Source organism: Oncorhynchus clarkii, chromosome 17 (genome assembly GCF_045791955.1).
Source record: "Oncorhynchus clarkii lewisi isolate Uvic-CL-2024 chromosome 17, UVic_Ocla_1.0, whole genome shotgun sequence".
NCBI lineage: Eukaryota > Metazoa > Chordata > Actinopteri > Salmoniformes > Salmonidae > Oncorhynchus > Oncorhynchus clarkii.
The window spans coordinates 61,106,086-61,131,951 of NC_092163.1; the positions used below are offsets into that span (position 1 = coordinate 61,106,086).

A 25,866-nucleotide genomic window follows, 5' to 3' on the forward strand; every position below is an offset into this window, starting at 1 on the left:
ACCGACAAGCAAAAAACATCTTCCAGATCACGCAACTGTTTCCAAATGTCATTCTGTCTTCTACCCATGATGCATAGTTGGAGTTGATTACACATGGTAATGACATGTTTTTTTATATGAATTACAGTATATACTTAACATTAGTGGATTCTGCTATTTCAGCCACACCTGTTGCTGACAGGTGTATAAAATAGAGCACACAGCCCTGCAATCTAATCTAATTTATGGGCTCCCTTGTGGCGTAGCGGTTTAAGGCACTGCATCTCAGTGCAAGAGGCGTCATTACAGTCCCTGGTTCGAATCCAGGCTGTATCACATCCGGCTGTGATTGGGAGTCCCATAGGGCGGTGCACAATAGGCCCAGCGTTGTCCAGGGTAGGCATCATTGTAAATAATTTGTTCTTAACTGACTTGCCTAGTTAAATAAAGGTTACATTTTTTTTTAAATCTCCGTAGACAAACATTGGCAGTAGAATGGCTAAAGAGATCAGTGACTTTCAACGTAGCACCGTCATAGGATGCCACCTTCACAACAAGTCAGTTCGACAAATTTTTGCCCTGCTAGAACTGCCCCGGCAACTGTAAGTGTTGTTATTGTGAAGTGAAAATGTCTAGGAGCAACAATGGCTCAGCCGCGAAGTGGTAGCCCACACAACCTCACAGAACGAGACTGCCAAGTGCTGCAAAAAAGTGTCTGTCCTCAGTTGCAACACTCACTACCGGGTTCCAAACTGCCTCTGGAAGCAATGTCAGCACAATAACTGTTCGTCGTGAGCTTCATGAAATGGGTTTCCGTGGCCGAGCAGCTGCACACAAGCCTAAGATCACCATGCGCAATGCCAAGCGTCGGCTGGAGTGGTGTTAAGCTCGCCGCCATTGGACTCTGGAGCAGTGGAAACGCGTTCTCTGGAGTGATGAATCACACTTCACCGTCTGGCAGTCCAACGGACGAATCTGAGTTTGGCCAGGAGAACACTACCTGCTCGAGTGCATAGTACCAACTGTAGAGTTTGGTGGAGGAGGAATAATGGTTTGGGCTAGGCCCCTTAAATCCATGAGGGTAAATCTTAACTCTACAGTATACAATAACTGTGCTTCCAAGTTTGTGGCAACAGTTTGAGGAAGGCCCTTTCCTGTTTCAGCATTACAATGCCCCCACCACAAAGTGAGGTCCATCCAGAAATAATTTGTCGAGGTCAATGTGGAAGATCTTCAATGGCCTGCACAGAGCCCCGACCTCAACCCAATCTAATACCTTTGGGATGAATTGGAACGCCGACTGTGAGCCAGGCCTCATTGCCCAACATCAGTGCCCACCCTCACTAATGCTCTTGTGGCTGAATGGAAACAAGTCCCCGCCGCAATGTTCCAACATCTAGTGGAAAGACTTCCTAGAAAAGTAGAGGATGTTATAGCAGCAAAGGGGGGACCAACTCCATATTAATGCGTGTTATTTTGGAATGAGATGTTCGGTGTCCACATACTTTTGGTCTTGTAGCGTATCTCAGATCCCTAGATAATCATTGTATCAATTACAAAATTCTCAACAAAAAATAGAATTTGCCTTAAAGTACTTAAAGTAACTTTTTCAAGGTACCCGTGTCTCTGCCCTAGATAGAGGTTGAGTTAGAACTGAGGTGGTAATCTTTGTGACCTGTGCAGTCGTCATTAAGGAGATAATGAAATACACTGTATATCCCTGAGTTAAAGCCCTCAGCTTCAGCCTCTGTCTTAGAGTTCCTGTCTCCACCTCCAAGTTTCAGTTTAAAGGGTTCAAGTCTGGTAGCAGCAGTTGTGTCACACACACACACACACACACACACACACACACACACACACACACACACTCTGACAGGTCATCAGGCCCCATCTCCTGCACTTCTCTTAACAGATCAGGCCCACCTTGTCACCACCAAATGAAAACATCAGAATCCCATTATGTCCCCCCCTTCTCCACATTACCTTAACCTTCCTTTACTTCTGTCTGTTGTCAGGCAGGCACAGAGCACAGATGCCAGTTAGATTCTTCCATTCTCTCGCTCTCTTTCACTGTCTCTGCTTCGCTCTTTTGCTCTCTCTCTCTCTTTCTATCCCTCCCTCTCTTGATGATTCTCTGTCAGCAGCTGGCTGCAGGTATGGTCTCACAAACGCCAGAATGAGGTGTGATTTGGTCCTAGTCAAAACTCAGGGGGCTCCATTTAGTTGTGTTATGCCACCTGTGTGCAGGTTGGAACATTCTGGACTAGAGGCACACAATCAGGATTCAAGTTTTGTCAGGGACAATCACGATTTACCACAGAAGATTTTTCTTTAGTTCACGTGTTTCATCATCCTAGGGGAGTCGTGGGTGACCTTGTTCTCCAAGGTTTGTTGCAGACGACAACTCTCTATTGTCTTCTTTTTGCAACCTTTCTAACAGAAGGAGAAGAGGAAACAAATAAAGAAACAACCAAAGACAGAGAGGAGGAGGAGGGGGAGGAGGAAGGAAAGAGAGAATAGGAGACAAGCCTCAGCTCCATTGTTTTAGTGACTGTCCCTCCCATAAAGAATGGTGGAACTGATGGTGTCTGTCAGGGGCTAGCAGGTTGTTATCCAACTATTATATCACATTTATCTTCATTCCCATTTGCCCGACACAGTCCCTGAAAGCTCATTTGTCAAGCGGAGGGAGCAGCTTTCTTGCATTTATAAACCTTGTCTCCTGGAGGATGTACTGGGAAACAGAGTGTGTGACATGACAAGGGGGGCGGGACGGGGTGGCAACTGGCAGCTACTTAACTTGGCACAGCCTGGAATAATCCATGCATGGGCTCCCTGAAGAGAAGAGATGGCAGTATGTGATTTATTGGGTGTGCATCATCCTCATCTCTCCCTCCTCACCTCGCCTCAAATTGAGTTGTGCTCCAAATTGGATGTTTGATGAAAATGCATGGTGTCAGTGGGAGATTGGCTCAGCCATGTCTAATATGACTATCCAACCTGTGTCTGTTGGTCGTCATGTGTAGAAATTGCCCAGTGCCGTCTGTCATTGAGGTGTTTCTGCAGGACTGCTCCCAGGAGCCTCCTCATAGGTTAAAAAAAACAGATTAGCAGGATTTCAGAGGAAGAGACGTAGCGGATGTTTATGCAGTCTAGTTATTACTACCCGGAGGAGATGTCTGAATGGATGTTCTGATACAATGCTGACTTCGTGTGGGAAATACTGCTGGGCGGCTGAGGTGATCAGGGATGCCCCGGAACATTATTTTGGTTGTCTTCCTGATTCTGAAATAACTTCAGTGGAGACAGATAGTGTGTGTGGATAGCCATTGATTGTCTTATGAAAGTTAGACTGAAATGTGTGGTTGACTAAAGTGAGATTGTGGAAAGATATAAGCTGCCCTCTATGAACTGCTGAACTACTTCTTTCACTGGTCAAATTGGTCACTGTGTTGGTCTGTGTTTACTGTCAGCTCCCCAGTGCTGCAAAAATGTTTAGTTATTCCATCTGTTTGAGTTATTTCATCCCACATCACATTGAGCCTGTCTCTCTCTGCTCACGCCTGAGGCTGCTCCATATGTGTGGATTCCACCCTGTTGCTTTAATGCCAGTTCTTTCTATGTTAGTGAGACAGAGGGTTCTTTTAAAAGTGGCATTGCCAAAAACTTTGAATGACAAATGAATCAGTTGTCTTATCTGCTGTCTGGAGCCTTGCCTATTGTCTCTAAATCCTCTGTTCTTCTACCTGTGGCTCTCTTTGTCTGTCGCCCAGACTGGCCACAGGAGCAGGATTGTAGGGGATTAACTAGCCATGAGCCGGTAGGAGGGAATGAGGGTGGGAGGGATGAAGGGAGGAAACGACTCAAGCCCTGGATTGATTTGCCTGCATGCTGATTGGTGCGGTGAGCCTTCGTTAATTTCCCCTGTTCCTTCCACAGCGTTTCCCTAGTGATTGAGTGTGGGCTCGTCAGTTGTTGTTTGGTGGCGTCGTGGAATTTGAAAGCCGTCGTCATTAGGATTTACAGCAGCAGCCAGGCAGGGAGGCAAGCCGGAGGAAACACAGGCTCAGATCACACGCTACCTCTAATTAACGCCACACACTCCAAATTGCTTGTAAATAAAGATGAATTGCTTAGGGAATGTAAAAGACGCTGGCAATGGATTTATCATACATTTAGCCTACCAGGCCAGCCTGTGGGATATGGGGGGGACATGTCTATCACGCCCACACCCCTCCCTCTAAACGTGAGATAACAACTCAGTCCCAGACAACCCAGTGGGGTACACCTAAATCTGCCTCCACCCTGCCCATCACTCATGGGTCTGATCTCAGATAGTGCTTTCACACACATGCTCATAAAACCCTCCTCCTGAAATTATCTGTTCAGGGGATGTACACTCACTCCCCATAGCAGTCCTCAATTACTCCCAAATAAACAATGTCCCTAATTTATTTGGTATAATCTCTGTCTCATTCCGCAACCTGCCGTGAGCCGATGTGAAAGGGCGCCCTCCACCACTACCAGCCCACAATACAATTGTCAGCAATTACTTGTCATAGTCACTTTTCTTTCCACTTAGCAGCATCATTCTGATCCTTTGGCGAATTAGGTGGGGAAACATGATATACAATGTATGATAAATGTTAACTTAGCCAAAGGAAGAGTAAATTAGATCTTAGAAATGGATCCTGTCAGGTTGAATAGCGGACAGACAGCAGCTTGTGCTCTGTCTCACCACAGGGGGGTACTCTTGCACCATGCTTTGGAGGGAGAAAACGCTCTGTTGAATACTGTAGAGAAAGGCTATGCTCACAATTAGACACCTTTGCTATGTGGGTTCTGGAGCAAGGGTTTGTTTCTTGTTTGACAGAACATTTCAAAGTCGGAAGCCTTGTCATTCTAACCTCGGAGGAAGTGGAAACAGTCAGTACTCCAGGACCTGTTGGAGTGATATGAGACCCACATTCAACACATGCTGGTCTCCTGTACTTGCGTGACCTTGAAAATCATCTGAGACAAGTTGTCAGCTACTGGTCACTTTCTATTCATTCCACTTGAACTGTAAAATTGCTGGCTGTTCCCAGACAAACTCAATTCTCCATCTCTCAATAACCAGTGGTCACCCTCTCTCTACTCTCCATCCCCCATGTGCAGTCAATACATATATTACATGTAATGACCTGCTATGGCAGAGGGGTACAGTGGGGATGAAAGAGGGGAATATATGGGGATGTCCTAGCAGCTGGGCTGAATCCTGGCTAGACCCTGCCCTAGACCAGAGGGGGCTGACTGGGCTGAGAGCTGAGGATGGCCAAACCAGCATACCAGTAATCACCATGGTGCCACTATCACCTCAGTGTCATACTCTCCTTTGCGGAGTGAGATTGCCGCTGCAACAGTAACGATAGCCATCTCGTGCCGGAGGGAGTCTGGTGCGGTGCGGGGAGCTCCTCACCTCCCTCGGTCTGGGAGATTGCTTCCCGTTACTGGTGCTCCCCGGTATTTCCGCTCCGCTGCAACATGAATGGATATCAAGCGGAGCAGTCTGGCTTTAAGGGAGCAGGAGGCAGCAGTCATAAATATTAATTATCTTGACGAATTGTTTGCACTCCATATTTCTGTTGACATGGGGGCTGTGTAGGAATTTGTATGGGTGAGGTAGGACGGATGGTGGGGCGGAGGGCTATGTGTGTTATGCAGAGTAGGACACAGATGGGCAATGAGGCGGTGACGGTGACCTTTTTACCTGCTGCTCAGGTGTCAATGTGATTAAGGGTTGGATTTTCAGTCACACAGGCCATTGCTGGGGCATAAATTGGCTTACAGAAGCACTGGGCCTACACTAACACAAAGACCAGGTAGTCTACTCGCAGTATAATTGCTAGGTCAGGTAGTCTACTCGCAGTATAATTGCTAGGTCAGGTAGTCTACTCGCAGTATAATTGCTAGGTCAGGTAGTCTACTCGCAGTATAATTGCTAGGTCAGGTAGTCTACTCGCAGTATAATTGCTAGGTCAGGTAGTCTACTCGCAGTATAATTGCTAGGTCAGGTAGTCTACTCGCAGTATAATTGCTAGATCAGGTAGTCTACTCGCAGTATAATTGCTAGGTCAGGTAGTCTACTCGCAGTATAATTGCTAGGTCAGGTAGTCTACTCGCAGTATAATTGCTAGGTCGGGTAGTCTACTCGCAGTATAATTGCTAGGTCATTTCCTGCTTGGCACCTGTGGCGTCTGGCAGCTTACATTTTTCTCTTTATCTAAAGCAAACAGACAACATACAGTACAGAATAATAGATAGCAACTATTTATCATGTTTCCTTAACTGTTTTACTGTTTCACTTGAGTTTTAATGTTCTTAATACAAATCAAAGTTTTTGTCACGTGCGCCGACTACAACCTTACAGTGAAATGCTTACAAGCCCTAACCAACAGTACAATTTTTAAGTAAAAAATATGTTTTAGGTAAACAATAGATAAGTAAAGAAATAAAAATTTAAAACAGTGAAAATAACGTGGCTATATACAGGGGGTACCAGTACAGAGCCAATGTGCGGGGGCACCGGTTAGTCGGGCTAATTGAGGTAATATGTACATGAATGTATAGTTAAAGTGACTATGCATAGATGATAAACAGAGAGTTGCAGCAGTGTAAAAGCGGGGTTGGCGGTTGGGAGGGCACACAATGCAAATAGCCTGGCTAGCCATTTGATTACCTGTTCAGGAGTATTATGGCTTGGGGGTAACAGCTGTTGAGAAGCCTTTTGGTCCTAGGTTTGGCGCTCCGGTACCGCTTGCCATGCGGTAGCAGAGAGAACAGTCCATGACTGGGGTGGCTGGGGTCTTTGACAATTTTTAGGGCTTTTCTCTGACACCTCCTGGTATGGAGGTCCTGGATGGCAGGTAGCTTAGCCCCAGTGATGTACTGGGCCGTACGCACTACCCTCTGTAGTGCCTGCGATCGGAGGCCGAGCAGTTGCCATACCAGGCAGTGATGCAACCAGTCAGGATGCTCTCGATGGTGCAGCTGTAGAACCTTTTGAGGATCTCAGGACCCATGCCAAATATTTTTAGTCTCTTGAGGAGAAATAGGTTTTGTCGTGCCCTCTTCACGACTGGCTTGGTGTGTTTGGACCATTCTAGTTTGTTGTTGATGTGGACACCAAGGAAGTTGAAGCTCTCAACCTTCTCCACTACAGCCCCGTCGATGAGAATGGGGGTGTGCTCGGTCCTCCTTTTCCTGTAGTCCACAATCATCTCCTTTTGGCACCACCCGGCCAGGTCTCTGACCTCCCTATAGGCTGTCTCGTCATTGTCGATGATCAGGCCTACCACTGTTGTGTCGTCTGCAAACTTAATGATGGTGTTGGAGTTGTGCCTGGCCATGCAGTCGTGGGTGAACAGAGAGTACAGGAGGGGACTGAGCACGCACCCCTGAGAGGCCCCCGTGTTGAGGATCAGCATGGCGGATGTGTTGTTACCTACACTTACCAACTGGGTCGGCCTGTCAGGAAGTCCAGGATCCAGTTGAAGAGGAAGGTGTTTAGTCCCAGGATCCTTAGCTTAGTGATGAGCTTCGAGGGCACTATGGTGTTGAACTCTGAACTGTAGTCCATGAACAGCATTCTCACATAAGTGTTCCTTTTGTCCAGGTGGGAAAGGGCAGTGTGGAGTGCAATAGAGATTGCATCATCTGTGGATCTGTTTGAGCGGTATGCAAATTGGAGTGGATCTAGGGTTTCTGGATAATGGTGTTAATGTGAGCCATTACCAGCCTTTCAAAGCACTTCATGGCTATGGGCGTGAGTGCTACGGGTCTGCAGCTAGCGAGAGAGAGAGAGAGAGTGAGAGAGATCTGTTCTGGGTGTTGTAATGTCCTGTTTTCCTCCCCTAGGTGGCATGTCTGATCAGGGTGCCTACTGAGGTGGTGAAACAGAGGACGCAGGCCTCGCTGTCCTCCAACACCTACCAGGTGCTGCTGGCCACTCTCAGAGAGGAGGTAGGCCGACACCATGACCCATCAATGCTACAATATTTGTTTTTGCATTCTCTCCATATGTTTCATGCATGTGTGTGTATCCAGACTGTGTGTGGTGTGTGTTCCCAAACACCTATCTTATCCTTTTGCAGGGTGTCAGAGGCTTGTACAGGGGCTACAATAGTACGGTACTCAGAGAGGTAGGCCTGGTATCCCACACACACCTACCTTCTACACTGACTCTGCCAAAAGTACATCAAAGCTTTTTCATTGCATTAGCCTCTATCAAACATCATTGGCAGCTTCATGGCTTGGTAGTTTTTTGTCCCTCAAATGCTTGTGTGTTTGTGTGTGTGTGTGTGCGCGCAGCCTGTACCACGGTAACATGCCAGGCAGTGTACTTGTAGACTGAGACTATTCAGAATGGATTAATTCATGATAACTGTGAAAGACGGTTGTATTTTCTCCCATTATTCCTCTGAAAGCCTTTTAAATCCCGCTGGGCAGAGAGGAGTGGATGGAATCACTCAACTATTGGGTTTTTCTCTGTTTCATTTTGCACAATTACTTAACCGAGACCGGTTCACTCTAATGGAATATCTTGATTAATTAAAGTAATTAGAGATGTTATAAATGCAAAACAAAACAAGGAGTAAAAAAAGGAGAGATTGAACATTGAACCAGTCCTCTTGATGATGGCTCACCTTTGTAGTGGAGCGCCTACTCTGCTCCCACTCTTTGTTTCATTATCTGCTAGTTAATTGCACCTGCAGAGCAGGTCATGTGGTATGGATTCAGGAACGCTGCACCCCACAGGCTTTTTTCTTCTTTCTAATTTTCATTAGAATGAGAGAGAAACCACGAGAGGGGGGAAGAAAAATAGTATGTGAGGGTGACAGTTGTTCTCCCTTCTCTTTTTTGGGTACTGTCCCCTACCGCTGTGCTAGCCTGTACTTATTTTCTGCCTCACTAAACCGATGTTATTCACGCAAATTCCATCTGGACAGTGAGGAAAAAAAGGACAACAAGGCTCTGTGATTTCTCCAAGGGGCTGTGAATAAATGAATACATTTGGAGGCTGGCACCCGGCCTGTGTGCATACTAAAGGCCAGATGAAACGGCGGGGAGAGGGGCAGGGGAGTGCGCAGGATCCTCCTCGTGATTGGCTTTGACGTGTGGCAGGATGGTAATTCATTTTCTCATCCGGCTATCCGCTATCTCATGCTGCTCGGCGACCCTGTCAAGATAACTTTGTTTATCCCGAGCAGTGCTCCCCCAGTACGGTTACCTAATTGAGGTCCTCTCCGTGATGTATATTCATTAAGGATCCTTCAAAAGTGATTTCTGATGGCAGAGATCTCTCAGGTGACTGCAGGAGGCCGGAGAGAGTGTGGCTGTGGCCAGGTCGAGGGGTATGAGCAGTAGGGAGGGGTGGACTAATTCACAGCTGACATGATAATGTTAGGTAGCACATCAATCTCTTAATGTATTTATATCTTCAGATCTATCATTTTCTAAATGTAATGTTTGCTCTTTGTAAAGCTGAGGTAGGATTTAAGTTTCAGACAGTAGGAAATACCCAAGGCCAGGGGTCCTCAACTCTGACCCTACGAGGTCCGGAGCCTGTTGGTTTTCTTTTCTACCTGATAATTAATTGCACACACCTGGTGTCCCAGGTCTAAATCAATCCCTGATTTGGAACAATGAAAACATTTAGTGGAACTGGCATCGAGGTCCAAAGTTGAATTTGAGGGCCCTGTGCCTAAATGAGAAATGCATAAATGCAAGCAAAGTGAAAGTATCGCTTTGTCTGTGCCAAAAGAAAGTACTTAAATCCAAATACAGGTTCTGGGGAATCATTTGTTTGGATTCCTATGCACTAGGCTGTTAGTTGCAATTGTTGTCCATTTCAATCATTGTAAATCACCACCATTAGTATTATGTAAATGCTCAACATTTAATTAAGGCCTTGCTTAGGTCTTTTGTTAATGTACTTTGGCATGTTCCCAGTTTGGGGGGTTTACGGTACGTTCTCTCGCCTCACCACCTGTTCAGAGTACTGTTCCTGTTCACCACTAGAGGGCAGAAGAAGATTATTCCACTCAGAATCGTATTATTTATATTTAACCTTTATTTAACTAGGCAAGTCAGTTAAGAACAAATTCTTATTTACAATGATGGCCTTCAGGGGAACAGTGGATTAACTGCCTTGTTCAGGGGCAGAATGACAGATTTTTTATCTTGTCAGCTCAGGGATTCGATCTAGATACCTTTCAGTTAATGGCCCAACGCTCTAACCACTAGGCTACCTGGCGCCCCTAATACTATGTTCTGAGAGCCCTTGCCTTCCTCTCCTCTCCAAACTGGCGTTATGACATTTATGAGCACCAATCACCCTGATGAAATTTATAGGCTTTTTTCTGCATGACAGTAGTGAACATGTTTGAGTGCCATTAAACTCTGGCATAACATAAGAATTTATCTTGGAGTTGAGCTAGACTGCTTCAATTACTTTTTCATTAATGAACTTCAATTATGTTATTCGCTAGTAATTTAGTCATTTTCTAGTTTGCATTGAGGAGGGCTGTGTAAGTGAAGCAGACTGTCATTGCTCTGACAAGGTGAAATGATAGAGCTGCATTATCCTCTCTAACCCTCAAGAACAGCTCAATACTCCTATTGCTCTCCCTTTCTCTCTCTCTGTCTTTGCCTCTCTGTGTCTCTCTCTTCCCCATCTTTGTCTCCTTCTCTCTCACCCAACTGTGGGCTCTTGTCTCCCAGGGTGTTGCTATAGGAGAGAGAGAGTGACAGAGAGCGAGAAAGAGTGAGCGACCTGTCTTCCGTGCTGTCTGACAGGAACAAAAGTGTGATGATTTATGTGTCCCCGGTCCTCCTCCCAATAACACAGGGCTGGAACAGCCGTCTGGAGCACTGAACTGAAAGGCAACCTGCAGTCTCTCTCTCTGTCTGTCTATCTGTCTCTCTCGCTTACTGACTCTCTCTCTGCCTCAGCAGACAGGAGCTGGCATCCAGCTCAGGGAGAGCGACCAGTCTTACCAAACGCATTACTCCTCTATCCTGCTCTCATGGGCTGAGACTCCAGAAGGAGTTGCTCTCCCTTGGGGCATATCTTTCTCTTAAAGCAGTCATATGTAACTATACATTGTCACCAAAGTAAATACACTTTAACTGCACAGGTAGGGCAACTTTGACTATATAAATGAACTCCTCTGTTCTCCTCTCCCTCTCACTCAAGACCTCTCTCCTTTTCTCCCTCAAACACTGTGGACATGAGGGCCTTTGGCCCCTGTGGCTCAGGTCTAACCCCAGTTGTTTTAATTGTTATATCATTTACCTTCCTTCTCTGCCTCAGTCACAGTGGAAAATGTGTGTGTTCTGATGCAATAATGGTGTTATACACTGAGTATAGTTTGAACATTATGAACATCTGCTTTTTCCATGACAGACTGACCAGGTGAATCAGGTGAATGCTATGATCCCTTATTGATCTCACTTGTTAAGTCCACTTCAAGCAGTGTAGGTGAAGGGGAGGAGACAGGTTAAACAATTGTTAAGCCTTGAGACAATTGAGACAGGCATTGTATATGTGTGCAATGGTTAGGGCCAGTTTGCACTGTTCTGTGAAGGGAGTATTACACAGCGTTGTACGAGATCTTCAGTTTCTTGACAATTTCTCACATGGAATAGCCTTAATTTCTCCGAACAATAATAAACTGATGAGTTTCAGAAGAAAGTTATTTGTTTCTGGACATTTTAAGCCTGTAATTAAACCCACAAATGCTGATGCTCCAGATACTCAACTAGTCTAAAGAAGGACAGTTTTCAGCTGTGCTAACATAATTGCAAAATTGTTTTCTAATGATCAATTAGAGTTTTAAAATGATAAACTTGGATTAGCTAACACAGGAGTAATGGTTGCTGATAATGGGCCTCTGTACGCCAATGTAGATACAGTGCCTTGCGAAAGTATTCGGCCCCCTTGAACTTTGCGACCTTTTGCCACATTTCAGGCTTCAAACATAAAGATATAAAATTGTATTTTTTTGTGAAGAATCAGCAACAAGTGGGACACAATCATGAAGTGGAACGACATTTATTGGATATTTCAAACTTTTTTAACAAATCAAAAACTGAAAAATTGGGCGTGCAAAATTATTCAGCCCCTTTACTTTCAGTGCAGCAAACTCTCTCCAGAAGTTCAGTGATGATCTCTGAATGATCCAATGTTGACCTAAATGACTAATGATGATAAATACAATCCACCTGTGTGTAATCAAGTCTCCGTATAAATGCACCTGCACTGTGATAGTCTCAGAGGTCCGTTAAAAGCGCAGAGAGCATCATGAAGAACAAGGAACACACCAGGCAGGTCCGAGATACTGTTGTGAAGAAGTTTAAAGCCGGATTTGGATACAAAAAGATTTCCCAAGCTTTACACATCCCAAGGAGCACTGTGCAAGCGATAATATTGAAATGGAAGGAGTATCAGACCACTGCAAATCTACCAAGACCTGGCCGTCCCTCTAAACTTTCAGCTCATACAAGGAGAAGACTGATCAGAGATGCAGCCAAGAGGCCCATGATCACTCTGGATGAACTGCAGAGATCTACAGCTGAGGTGGGAGACTCTGTCCATAGGACAACAATCAGTCGTATATTGCACAAATCTGGCCTTTATGGAAGAGTGGCAAGAAGAAAGCCATTTCTTAAAGATATCCATAAAAAGTGTTGTTTAAAGTTTGCCACAAGCCACCTGGGAGACACACCAAACATGTGGAAGAAGGTGCTCTGGTCAGATGAAACCAAAATTGAACTTTTTGGCAACAATGCAAAACGTTATGTTTGGCGTAAAAGCAACACAGCTGAACACACCATCCCCACTGTCAAACATGGTGGTGGCAGCATCATGGTTTGGGCCTGCTTTTCTTCAGCAGGGACAGGGAAGATGGTTAAAATTGATGGGAAGATGGATGGAGCCAAATACAGGACCATTCTGGAAGAAAACCTGATGGAGTCTGCAAAAGACCTGAGACTGGGACAGAGATTTGTCTTCCAACAAGACAATGATCCAAAACATAAAGCAAAATCTACAATGGAATGGTTCAAAAATAAACATATCCAGGTGTTAGAATGGCCAAGTCAAAGTCCAGACCTGAATCCAATCGAGAATCTGTGGAAAGAACTGAAAACTGCTGTTCACAAATGCTCTCCATCCAACCTCACTGAGCTTGAGCTGTTTTGCAAGGAGGAATGGGAAAAAAATTCAGTCTCTCGATGTGCAAAACTGATAGAGACATACCCCAAGCGACTTACAGCTGTAATCACAGCAAAAGGTGGCGCTACAAAGTATTAACTTAAGGGGGCTGAATAATTTTGCACGCCCAATTTTTCAGTTTTTGATTTGTTAAAAAAGTTTGAAATATCCAATAAATGTCGTTCCACTTCATGATTGTGTCCCACTTGTTGTTGATTCTTCACAAAAAAATACAGTTTTATATCTTTATGTTTGAAGCCTGAAATGTGGCAAAAGGTCGCAAAGTTCAAGGGGGCCGAATACTTTCGCAAGGCACTGTATAACATAAAAATCAGCTGTTTCCAGCTACAATAGTCATTTACAACATTAACAATGTCTACACTGTATTTCTGATCAATTTGATGTTACAGTGGGGCAAAAAAGTATTTAGTCAGCCACCAATTGTGCAAGTTCTCCCACTTAAAAAAATGAGAGAGGCCTGTAATTTTCATCATAGGTACACTGCAACTATGACAGACAAAATGAGGAAAAATAATCCAGAAAATCACATTGTAGGATTTTTAATGAATTTATTTGCAAATTATGGTGGAAAATAAGCATTTGGTCACCTACAAACAAGCAAGATTTCTGGCTCTCGCAGACCTGTAACTTCTTCTTTAAGAGGGTCCTCTGTCCTCCACTCATTACCTGTATTAATGGCACCTGTTTGAACTTGTTATCAGTATAAAAGACATCTCCACAACCTCAAACAGTCACACTCCAAACTCCACTATGGCCAAGATCAAAGAGCTGTCAAAGGACACCAGAAACAAAATTGTAGACCTGCACCAGGCTGGGAAGACTGAATCTGCAATAGGTAAGCAGCTTGGTTTGAAGAAATCAACTGTGGGAGCAATTATTAGGAAATGGAAGACATACAAGACCACTGATAATCTCCCTCGATCTGGGGCTCCACGCAAGATCTCACCCCGTGGGGTCAAAATTATCACAAGAACGGTGAGAAAAAATCCCAGAACCACCTGGGGGGACCTAGTGAATGACCAGCAGAGAGCTGGGACCAAAGTAACAAAGCCTACCATCAGTAACACACTACGCCGCCAGGGACTCAAATCCTGCAGTGCCAGACGTGTCCCCCTGCTTAAGCCAGTACATGTCCAGGCCCGTCTGAAGTTTGCTAGAGAGCATTTGGATGATCCAGAAGAAGATTGGGAGAATGTCATGTGGTCAGATGAAACCAAAATATAACTTTTTGGTAAAAACTCAACTCGTCGTGTTTGGAGGACAAAGAATGCTGAGTTGCATCCAAAGAACACCATACCTACTGTGAAGCATGGGGGTGGAAACATCATGCTTTGGGGCTGTTTTTCTGCAAAGGGACCAGGACGACTGATCCGTGTAAAGGAAAGAATGAATGGGGCCATGTATCGTGAGATTTTGAGTGAAAACCTCCTTCCATCAGCAAGGGCATTGAAGATGAAACGTGGCTGGATCTTTCAGCATGACAATGATCCCAAACACACCGCCCGGGCAACGAAGGAGTGGCTTTGTACGAAGCATTTCAAGGTCCTGGAGTGGCCTAGCCAGTCTCCAGATCTCAACCCCATAGAACATCTTTGGAGGGAGTTGAAAGTCCGTGTTGCCCAGCAACAGCCCCAAAACAACACTGCTCTAGAGGAGATCTGCATGGAGGAATGGGCCAAAATACCAGCAACAGTGTGTGAAAACCTTGTGAAGACTTACAGAAAACGTTTGACCTCTGTCATTGCCAACAAAGGGTATATAATAAAGTATTGAGATAAACTTCTGTTATTGACCAAGTACATATTTTCCACCATAATTAGCAAATAAATTCATTAAAAATCCTACAATGTGATTTTCTGGAGAAAAAAAATCTCATTTTGTCTGTCATAGTTGAAGTGTACCTGTGATGAAAATTACAGGCCTCTCTCATCTTTTTAAGTGGGAGAAGTTGCACAATTGGTGGCTGACTAAATACTTTTTTGCCCCACTGTATATTAATGGACAAAAAATTTGCTTTTTGTTCAAAAACAAGGACATTTCTAAGTGACCCCAAACTTTTGAACGGTAGTGTATACAAAGACATTTCTATAGAAAACAGGTCAAAGGAATCTAAATTCACCTAGTTTGCAGTCTTTCCAGTTTCAGTTTGAAGTGATTGTGTTAGCTGTGTTGTTGGCTAGCTCCTCTGAACAGTGTCCTGGTGAGAGAGCCAATGTTCTATGCCAGGCGAAATCTCGCATCATTAGCTCATTGTTATAGATGTATCCAAATAAATGTCACTAGAAAACAGCTTAAGCAAACGCAAATGCAGCCACTTTGCTGTTATTCTGACTGCACTGTTTGACTCTAAGTTTGCCGTTATTGGCTAACTAGCAAGCTAGGGATAAGAACGTTGCCAGCCAGCATGGCAACGGAACATTTAGAACGTACGCCTGGATCTAGAACAAAGATATAGAACAAAAAGACTTAATGACTGGGTCGCGTCTCTGGCAACCTAACAGATAGAATGAATGACCTGCTGGCTTGTGTAGCAAGTAGCAACCCTAGATTTGTGCCTGGACTATATCTCGTGGAAGAATTAAATAGTAGGAATACATTCATCAAAATCATTATTTGAATATGTTGGTAACCCTTTGTATAAAAGCGATAATAACCTCGAAGCCGGTGTTTGGAGGATATATTGGCACAACTTTTTTCTCGGGTATAACAACACTCGTGCCAATATATCATCCAAACACCGGCTTCTCTGACATTCTCACTTAAACACCCTCATCTGACTCGCTGGCACAGATGGAGAAAGGGAAAGACAATATGGAAGATTTACTCTGCACGTGTGAGGGAATGTAGGCTTCCTCCCTCCCTCTCTCTAACGTGGACACATAGGCACAGTCTGTTGTTTAATAATACTGGGTTGGACTGTATATCTAGTCCAGGGTTCCCCTCACTAACATCAATATCTACAGTCCAAAATACTCCTCAAACAACAACCCCCCCCAAAAGGGAGATGAGACTGGTACACACGTCAGTGTGGGTAAATGTAACTGGGTGTTGTTTAGAAGATGAAATCCTATTGATTCACATCTGCTTGTGCATTGCTCTGTTTACATAATGGGATCAATGAGTAGCAGGGAGGCCTGGCGGATATAATGGGCCCCGTTGACCTTTGTGTGTTTGGCCTGACCTGTCCGTGTGTGTAGAGGTCTGTGTTGTGTATGTGTGGGGGACAGAGAGAGAGGGAGGGAGAATATAAAACGGTGTGTGTGGGGGTGAGGTATCTGGTGTCAGCACATAGTTGGAGCTGGTATTGGCTGTGCAGACAGGCTGAGGGAGAGGAGACACAGCTGTTGCATGCTGTTCCTGCCAGGCAGGGAGGAACCAACCTTCACACTACAGCCTCCTCGTTTCCCCTAGAACCCCTATCCCCTAGAACCCTTATCCTATAGCACTAAGTAGGCCAATAGAATGAGATCAGAGACAACATTAAAAGGCATCATTGAATAAAACATTGAATGGAATTCCAAAGTGTCCCTCACTGACTGACTCATATTTTGAACTCAGCTTTATGTGACTCAACTATTATTACACGTCATTGGTTTAGCTTGTTGTAGTAGCCTACACATAGGCTATGTGCAAGGCCATCCCAAACTCATTTAACAGACTCAAGTATGTGCTGAAGTGTTTGATGGTTTTCTGTGTCATGAACATGAAGTCCCCCACACACATCATGATACAGACACATGCCCCGCCGTTCAGTCTACAGGACGTTGTAGAGAATAGCGTACTGTCTCTGTCTCTGTCAGAACCCTCACATTGTACTTTACTGGCCTTGTTTTGCCGTGGTTGGAGATTTAAGTTTATGATATATGTTTATGCTGGCTCTCCCCTCTTTTTGTCAGTAAGCTCTCTCTGGTTGATGTGTTTGTCAGGACTATGAACGAGGGTCTCTCCCTCACACACACACGCACGTATGTACACACTCCCCTCACACACTCCCAGTGGGATGCAGTTTGGCAGGTGCTCCTCGACAGCTCCTGGTGTATATCTGAGAACAAGCCTGGTGGCCTCCGCTAGAACAACAAGCAGAGGTACTGATGACTAATGGACTTGGATGAGGAGGTGGACTCTAGATGAGTACACAGGCAGGATGGAGACCGACAGACACCCCACTTACAGGTCCCAGGGTTTTATCCTTGGCTGGGGGACAGGACACGGCTGTGTTCAGCTGGATGAGGAGAGGAGCATGATGATCTATAGGAGGTTGAGCTACGGGACCCATGCATCCTACACAGTATCTCATGGTGTTGTGTGTTTCTGTATGCTGAAAAGAATTCCTCAGTGCAACCACAGTGCTCAGGGAAGTGATTCATTTTGCAGTCCCGGGCTGGTTCAAACTAAAACCAATGATTGCAAAGTTAAACAAACCATACAACTCTATGCTCAAGGACTACTTTTAACTAATTCTAGTGAACAGTTTGCAAAACACATTTCTTGAACAATGGTGCAGATGCAGAGTGGTAACATAATAATCTGCAATGATCTTCAAGAAAATGTGTACAAAAATGGTTTGTTTAACTTTGCCATCATTGGTATTTGTTTGGCATACATTATTAAGTGAAGAATCTCAGCATCACTCTGTTACCGTGGAATTGCCCCTATGCTAGTATTTATTTATTATTATTTATTATTTTACACCATGTTTTCTCCCCAATTTCATGGCATCCAATTGGTAGTTAGTCTTGTCTCATCGCTGCAACTCCCATACGGACTCGGGAGAGGCAAAGGTCGAGAGCCGTGCGTCCTCCGAAACACAACCCAATCAAGCCGCACTGCTTCTGACCGTGTCAGCGTGCACTACGCTCGGCCCACCACCGGAGTCAATAGTGCGCGATGGAACAAGGACATCCCTGCCTGCCAGACCCTCCCCTAACCCGGACGACGCTGGACCAATTGTGCGCCGCCCCATGGGTCTCCCGGTTGCGGGCCGGCTGCGACAGAGCCTGGAGTCGAACCCAAAATCTCTAGTGGCACAGCTAGCCACTGCCTTAGACCACTGCCTTAGACCACTGCCTTAGACCACTCTGCCACACAGGAGCCCCGCCCTATGTCTTACTACCCACTCTGCTTGTTATTAAATACAAACCAAAGTGACCAGAACACAATGAAGTGATTACAGCTTTTCACCCGTTTCTGATTATTTCCCAGGTCTCTGACCTATCAGAGAAGCAGCAGGGACACCTAAGCGTGATGTCAGTGTGCAGCAGAGCCAGGCCAGGTCTGTAGCAGACACACGTGTACACAGGAAGTATGGATTCACAACCAATAACACTCTGACAGGGTTATTACAGCTGTATATCTATTATCCAGGGCTAGGAGATTGTTACGTTTGACAGCGTTGTGTTGTTGTTTTAACTGGTTTCCCTGAGCATCAACTGCACTGTGAGCAGAGTTTTGGTGTCATGGTCAGTGGTGTGGTTGTGACCAACATGGCTGCCGTTAGCGATCGGTAATGATTGTATATGTCTCCAGGTCTGGGTGCTATGCTTTCTTCCCACAATTTTCTGCATGTTTGCCTCAATCCGAGCAGAAAATGATTTGGGCCTCACATGTGTTTCCAATAAGGACTGCATGCCTGGCGAGGAATTTAGAATCACGGGGGGGGGGGGGGGTCAAGAGAAGGGGAGAGACTGGACTGGGTCAAGAGAAAGAGAGAGGAGAAGAGACTGGAGGGGGGGTCAAGAGAAGGAGAGAGGGGGGAGACTGGAGGGGGTCAAGAGCAGGAGAGAGGGGGAGAGACTGGAGGGGGTCAAAAGGAGAGAGGGGGATAGAGACTGAATGGAGGTCAAGAGAATGAGGGGGAGACTGGAGGGGGGAGGGAAGGAGAGAGGGGGGAGAGACTGGAGGGGGTTCAAAAGCAGGAGATGGGAGACTGGAGGTAGATCAAGAGAAGGAGAGTGGGGGGAGGCTGGAGGGGTTGAGAGGGGTGGTCATGAGAGATTGGGGGGATTGAGAGGGGGAGAGTGTAGGGGAGATTGGGGTGAGGGGGGGTTAAGAAAGAAAGAAAGAAAGACAGCAATAGAAGCAATACAGACATAGAGGCTGAAGAACTGAATAATCCATGTCCACAATGTCAGTGCTGTTTCACCTGAGAATGGGGGATGGAAGAGCGAGGTGGAGGATAAATCTCTGTATCACTGTAGAGCTGTTGGGAGGGAGCACCCTGTAATTAGAGGTTAACCTCACACTCGTTTAACAGCGCAACCACTATTTCAGGAGGGGAAACCGCTTAGCTGGATCCCTCTCCTCTATCTCCACCCGGCTTGCTCTCATCCCTTTCATCACATGGCCATCTAATTCAATTTCAGCCAATTCAGGTGTTGAATTGAAAGTCATATTAATTAACAGTGTGTTCTAGCCTGGTCACTTTTAAATGGTGATGTCCTTTGTGGATTTGAAAATGAATAACCAAATCTAGAATATTTGTAGAAATGATTTTCTGTAAGTAAGCTCCTGCATTTCTGAAGCATGGATGTGTAGCATAGTTCCCTGGCCAGATTATGGCATCTGCTGCAGGCTGAGAGCCCTGGCCCTGTAGGACCCCAGCAGCCTGGCCCTGTAGGACCCCAGCAGCCTGGCCCTGTAGGACCCCAGCAGCCTGGCCCTGTAGGACCCCAGCAGCCTGGCCCTGTAGGACCCCAGCAGCCTGGCCCTGTAGGACCCCAGCAGCCTGGCCCTGTAGGACCCCAGCAGCCTGGCCCTGTAGGACCCCAGCAGCCTGGCCCTGTAGGACCCCAGCAGCCTGGCCCTGTAGGACCCCAGCAGCCTGGCCCTGTAGGACCCCAGCAGCCTGGCCCTGTAGGACCCCAGCAGCCTGGCCCTGTAGGACACCAGCAGCCTGGCCCTGTAGGACCCCAGCAGCCTGGCCCTGTAGGACCCCAGCAGCCTGGCCCTGTAGGACCCCAGCAGCCTGGCCCTGTAGGACCCCAGCAGCCTGGCCCTGTAGGACCCCAGCAGCCTGGCCCTGTAGGACCCCAGCAGCCTGGCCCTGTAGGACCCCAGCAGCCTGGCCCTGTAGGACACCAGCAGCCTGGCCCTGTAGGACCCCAGCAGCCTGGCCCTGTAGGACCCCAGCAGCCTGGCCCTGTAGGACCCCAGCAGCCTGGCCCTGTAGGACCCCAGCAGCCTGGCCCTGTAGGACCCCAGCAGCTTGGCCCTGTAGGACCCCAGCAGCCTGGCCCTGTAGGACACCAGCAGCCTGGCCCTGTAGGACCCCAGCAGCCTGGCCCTGTAGGACACCAGCAGCCTGGCCCTGTAGGACCCCAGCAGCCTGGCCCTGTAGGACCCCAGCAGCCTGGCCCTGTAGGACACCAGCAGCCTGGCCCTGTAGGACCCCAGCAGCCTGGCCCTGTAGGACCCCAGCAGCCTGGCCCTGTAGGACCCCAGCAGCCTGGCCCTGGCCTGGGAGTGCAGAGCTCTGCTGACACGTCTGTTTAGTTTAGCTCAGCTAACAGCTCCGCTAACAACTAAACCCCCACTGGAAACAATCTAGACCAGCCCAGAGAGATCATGTCGAATGGAGAAGAAAAAACATTGACTATGTAATTAACAGCCATTCTCACCCCACCCCAACCCACTGGCTGTGGAACAGGCTGAGGGGTGTCTCCATCTGCTTCCCTGGAGCAGTCATGTACTGTGATGTTGTAGCTAGGCTAATTGAGTATCTTCACTACTGAAAGGTAAATGATTGCTTTATCTATCCAGTCAGTGACTGCATAATGCGGTTTGATTCTGAGGAGTTCTGTACAGTCTTGTTGAGGAGTGATCAGGTCCATACATGGGAGTGTTGGCTTCTCTCCTCCAGCAGTGTGTTTGACCCAGTCGGTGTGTTCGTACTGTCACTGTCAGACCCCAGCTCTGCTATTCCCATCTGTGCTGAGTTTATCTGAATCCCAGCTGATAAAAAGCGTGCGAGTTAGAGTATCTCGTGGCTCTGGGCTCTCTGTTTATGTGTAGAGCTGGCAGAGGTAAAATTACTTGTTCTATTGGACTGAGCTTAATCTACTGTAATACTTTGATGTCGCTCCCTGGCTCCTCCTGACCTCTCCTCACTAGCTCTCCTCTCCCCCAACCCTTCAGAGTCATTCCAGATTGTCCTGAAGTAGTTTCTGTGGTTAGAAACAGATAAGATTAGCATTCCTTCAACATTATTTTGTTGAAATTGAATTTGAAAAAAGACGTGAAGAATCCAATAAAATTGTTAAAAGCCACTCACGGACCCCGCACACCAGTCTCAACCCAACAACCAATATACAGTACAGCGTTCTGTATAGTAGTATGTAGCTGCAGTTTGGAGTATTGATTCTTCATCCTTTGAAACTACATAAATGATTTCAGCATAATCTGAGATGGATAGTGTCAATCCTCTTGTGCTTTTTGAGGTGGAACTACCTTCACCTTCATAACCACTCACTCACTTTGTAACCTCCAACGCTCAGATTCTCCCTCAGCCCTCTACCATACTACCTCTCTTTGTCTCCAGGCCTTCAATCCCCCGCGACCCCCCCCCACACCTTACCCTTATCCAGCCCCGGCTCCATGCACCCCCAACCATTCATCCTCACCTCCATGCAGCCCCAACCCTGTAGTCCCACCCATGCCTTCAGTTGGCCGTAGATCTCTTCCGAGCTGTCAGCACCTAATTGGTTGACCCAGAGGGCATCGTGTGTCATACCACAGGATAATTCATTGACTCCCTCTGACATCATCAGCAGTGGCAGTAGATACACACATAGAAAAGTCCTCCATTTAGAGTGAGTACTCTATCATTACTAGTGTTCTGGTGTTGTATCACTCTTAAAGCAACAACAGCACCATCGCTAAAGTACACCGACCAGGCAAAGAGCCACACAACATCAAATGGAATCACGTCTCTCATGTCGATGGAATTGCTCTCTTGAATGTTTGCCAGCCTGCTGCTTCCAGCCTGCTGCTTCCAGCTGCGCTTCCTCTCTCTCCCCCTGGCCAGAGCTCAGAACAACTCTTCATTGGTTGGGAATATTATTGCCCTCCAACTCCACCAACACCTTGTTGATCTGATGGGAAGCCGGGCCAGCTGGTCTGTAATTGGCTGGTTGGAGCACGGTGTGCTGGAGCGCTAGCCCTCGTTTGGCTTGTTTGAACACACACACACACTGCAGCGTTGGGCCATGGCATTCAAAATCTGTCAGGTGGAATTCTTTAGCAAGTGGATTAACACTTGTGCCAGGCTGCATCTGTACAGAACCAGAGGGGAAGGGAGGAGTGGGTGATTAAAACCCACTGAGCACTCCTTAGTTAAACCCCTATACTGAGCACTCATTAGTTAACCCCCTATACTGAGCACTCCTTAGTTAACCCCTTATACTGAGCACTCCTTAGTTAACCCCCTATACTGAGCACTCCTTAGTTAACTCCCTATACTGAGAACTCCTTAGTTAACCCCCTATACTGAGCACTCCTTAGTTAACCCCCTATACTGAGCACTCCTTAGTTAACCCCTTATACTGAGCACTCCTTAGTTAACCCCCTATACTGAGCACTCCTTAGTTAACCCCCTATACTGAGCACTCCTTAGTTAACCCCCTATACTGAGCACTCCTTAGTTAACCTCCTATACTGAGCACTCCTTAGTTAACCCCTGACACAGAGCACTCCTCAGTTAACCCCCGACACAGAGCACTCCTCAGTTAACCCCCTATACTGAGCACTCCTCAGTTAACCCCCGACACAGAGCACTCCTCAGTTAACCCCCTATACTGAGCACTCCTTAGTTAACCCCCTATACTGAGCACTCCTCAGTTAACCCCCTATACTGAGCACTCCTCAGTTAACCCCCGACACAGAGCACTCCCCAGTTAACCCCCGACACAGAGCACTCCCCAGTTAACCCCCGACACAGAGCACTCCCCAGTAAACCCCCGACACAGAGCACTCCTCAGTTAACCCCTGACACAGAGCACTCCTCAGTTAACCCCCGACACAGAGCACTCCTCAGTTAACCCCCGACACAGAGCACTCCTCAGTTAACCCCCGACACAGAGCACTCCTCAGTTAACCCCCTATACTGAGCACTCCTCAGTTAACCCCCGACACAGAGCACTCCTCAGTTAGCCTCCGACATAGAGCACTCCTCAGTTAGCCTCCGACAGAGCTCTCCTCAGTTAGCCCACGACACAGAGCTCTCTTCAGTTAGCCCACGACACAGAGCACTCCTCAGTTAGCCTCCGACACAGAGCACTCCTCAGTTAGCCCACGACACAGAGCACTCCTCAGTAAACCCTCTACACATAGCGCTCCTTGGGGAGAGTGCTTCACCCCCGATCTCTCTTCCTCTCCCCCTATCCCCCACCCCTTCCCAGTCCAGTTTTTTGTTAGGCCAGTCACAGACCCAGAGCTCCGGATCAGACTTCCCCTATTGATTGGCTGTATTATTTTTTTTTTAAATATTTTTTTTAATTTATTTATTTATTTATTTATTTATGTGTTTGTTTATTTATTTAGAGATCCTGTCCCAGAGGGGTGCTTGTACAGCCAGTCTCAAGCAAACTCTCCTGGTCCGGGTCCTGAATTGATGTGCTCATATGTTTGGCCTGCTTGGTGATTCAGCTCGGGCCTGTCCTACTCATGGAGGTGTGACCATACAGCTACATCCACACAGGATGTTGTTTGGTGACGTAGAAGATTATCAACAGCGGCCGGTCTTATATTGGTAGTGAATTGAAGTGGTTTGGACTGCATTTCTGTTTATATGCAAAAGATTGTTCTAGTACAACTTTTATGCACTAATTTATAGCCGTACCCTCATGTACAACATTTTAATTCTTAATCAGGATCATTCAATTTCAGGAACATATCCCTTCTTGTCCTGCTGCAGGGGTTTCAAGACTGTTTTGGCCCACGACCCCATTTTGATGTAAAAAAAAATTGCGACCCCACCAGGTAAAAGATGTGATGTGAACAGTGATGTGATGCCACATTTGTAGGAAGAAAACAGTAACCGTTCTGTTTATTCCAGCCACATCTAGAGGCTATGAACCAAGAGCGAGTCTTTGGCGACCCCATTTTCAAATAGTTTGGGAAAAGCTGCCCTATTGTTTGTTTGGAAGGCAGCATATATGACCCCCTACCTTCCACTGCTGTCATACACTTTAACAAGGACAGAGACGGCTTCTGTGTCTGTCTGATAAAGTGCATAGATCAGTTGATGTGGATCCCACTAGGTTTTATTGCAGTCTATCCGTTTGCACGATAAAAGAAAGATGTCCAACATGTTTATCTGCTAGAGTGATTAACACCCTAACAAATGAAACGCTGTTTATTGCAGGGTGATATAGCCAATCTATCAGTCCTTATGACATGTTGGCATGTTGTTGTGTGTGCCAGTGTGTATTCAATGCGTAGCCTAGGCCTGTATGTTCTTGTAATTTCTTCATGCATGTGGCTTTGTGTGGGACACACTCCCACGTTTAACTATTCCTCCAGGCTGAGGGGAGAGTGTGAGTGTGTAGTGAGTGAAGTGTACACGTGTGTGTGCGTTTAAAACATATATACAGTTGAAGTGGGAAGTTTGCATATACCTGAGCCAAATACATTTAAACTCACTTTTTCACAATTCCTGACATTAAATCCTAGTTAAAATTCCCTGTCTTAGGTCAGTTAGAATCACCACTTCATTTTAAGAATGTGAAATGTCAGAATAATAGTAGAGAGAATGATTTATTTCAGCTTTTATTTCTTTCATCACATTCCCAGTGGGTCCGAAGTTTACATACACTTAATTAGTATTTGGTAGCATTGCCTTTAAATTGTTTAACTTGGGTCAATCGTTTCGGGTAGCCTTCCACAAGCTTCCCACAATAAGTTTGGGGAATTTTGGCCCGTTCCTCCTGGCAGTGCTGGTGGAACTGAGTCCGGTTTGTAGGCCTCCTTGCTCGCACACTCCTTTTCAGTTCTGCCCACAAATTTTCTATAGGATTGAGGTCAGGGCTTTGTGATGGCCACTCCAATACCTTGACTTTGTTGTCCTTAAGCCATTTTGCCACAACTTTGAAAGTATGCTTGGGGTCATTGTCCATTTGGAAGACCCATTTGCAACCAAGCTTTAACTTCCTGACTGATGTCTTGAGATGTTGCTTCAATATATCCACATAATTTCCCTGCCTCATGAGGCCATCTATTTTGTGAAGTGCACCTGTCCCTCCTGCAGAACATCACCCCCACAACATGATGCTGCCACTCCGTACTTCACGGTTGGGATGGTGTTCTTCGGCTTCCAAACCTCCCCTTTTTCCTCCCAACATAACAATGGTCATTATGGCCAAACAGTTCTACTTCCAAAAAGTATGATCTTTGTCCCCGTGTGCAGTTGCAAACCGTAGTCTGGCTTTTTTATGGCGGTTTTGGAGCAGTGGCTTCTTCCTTGCTGAGCGGCCTTTCAGGTTATGTCGATATAGGACTCGTTTTACTGTGGATATAGATACTTTTGTACCTGTTTCCTCCAGCATCTTCACAAGGTCCTTTGCTGTTGTTCTGGGATTGATTTGCACTTTTCGCACCAAAGTACGTTCATCTCTAGG

At 46.3% G+C, this 25,866-nt stretch overlaps 1 protein-coding gene across 1 annotated transcript in view; it reads left to right on the forward strand.

Moving 5' to 3' along the window:
• The window catches only part of LOC139371218 (solute carrier family 25 member 26), a 75,685-nt gene that overhangs the window by 12,918 nt on the left and 36,901 nt on the right, over positions 1 to 25,866 (forward strand). Inside the window, exons 4-5 of the mRNA XM_071111421.1 lie at positions 7,876 to 7,980; positions 8,112 to 8,159. Of these exons, the coding sequence (XP_070967522.1) occupies positions 7,876 to 7,980; positions 8,112 to 8,159 (153 nt within the window). The remainder of the gene's footprint in view (positions 1 to 7,875; positions 7,981 to 8,111; positions 8,160 to 25,866) is intronic.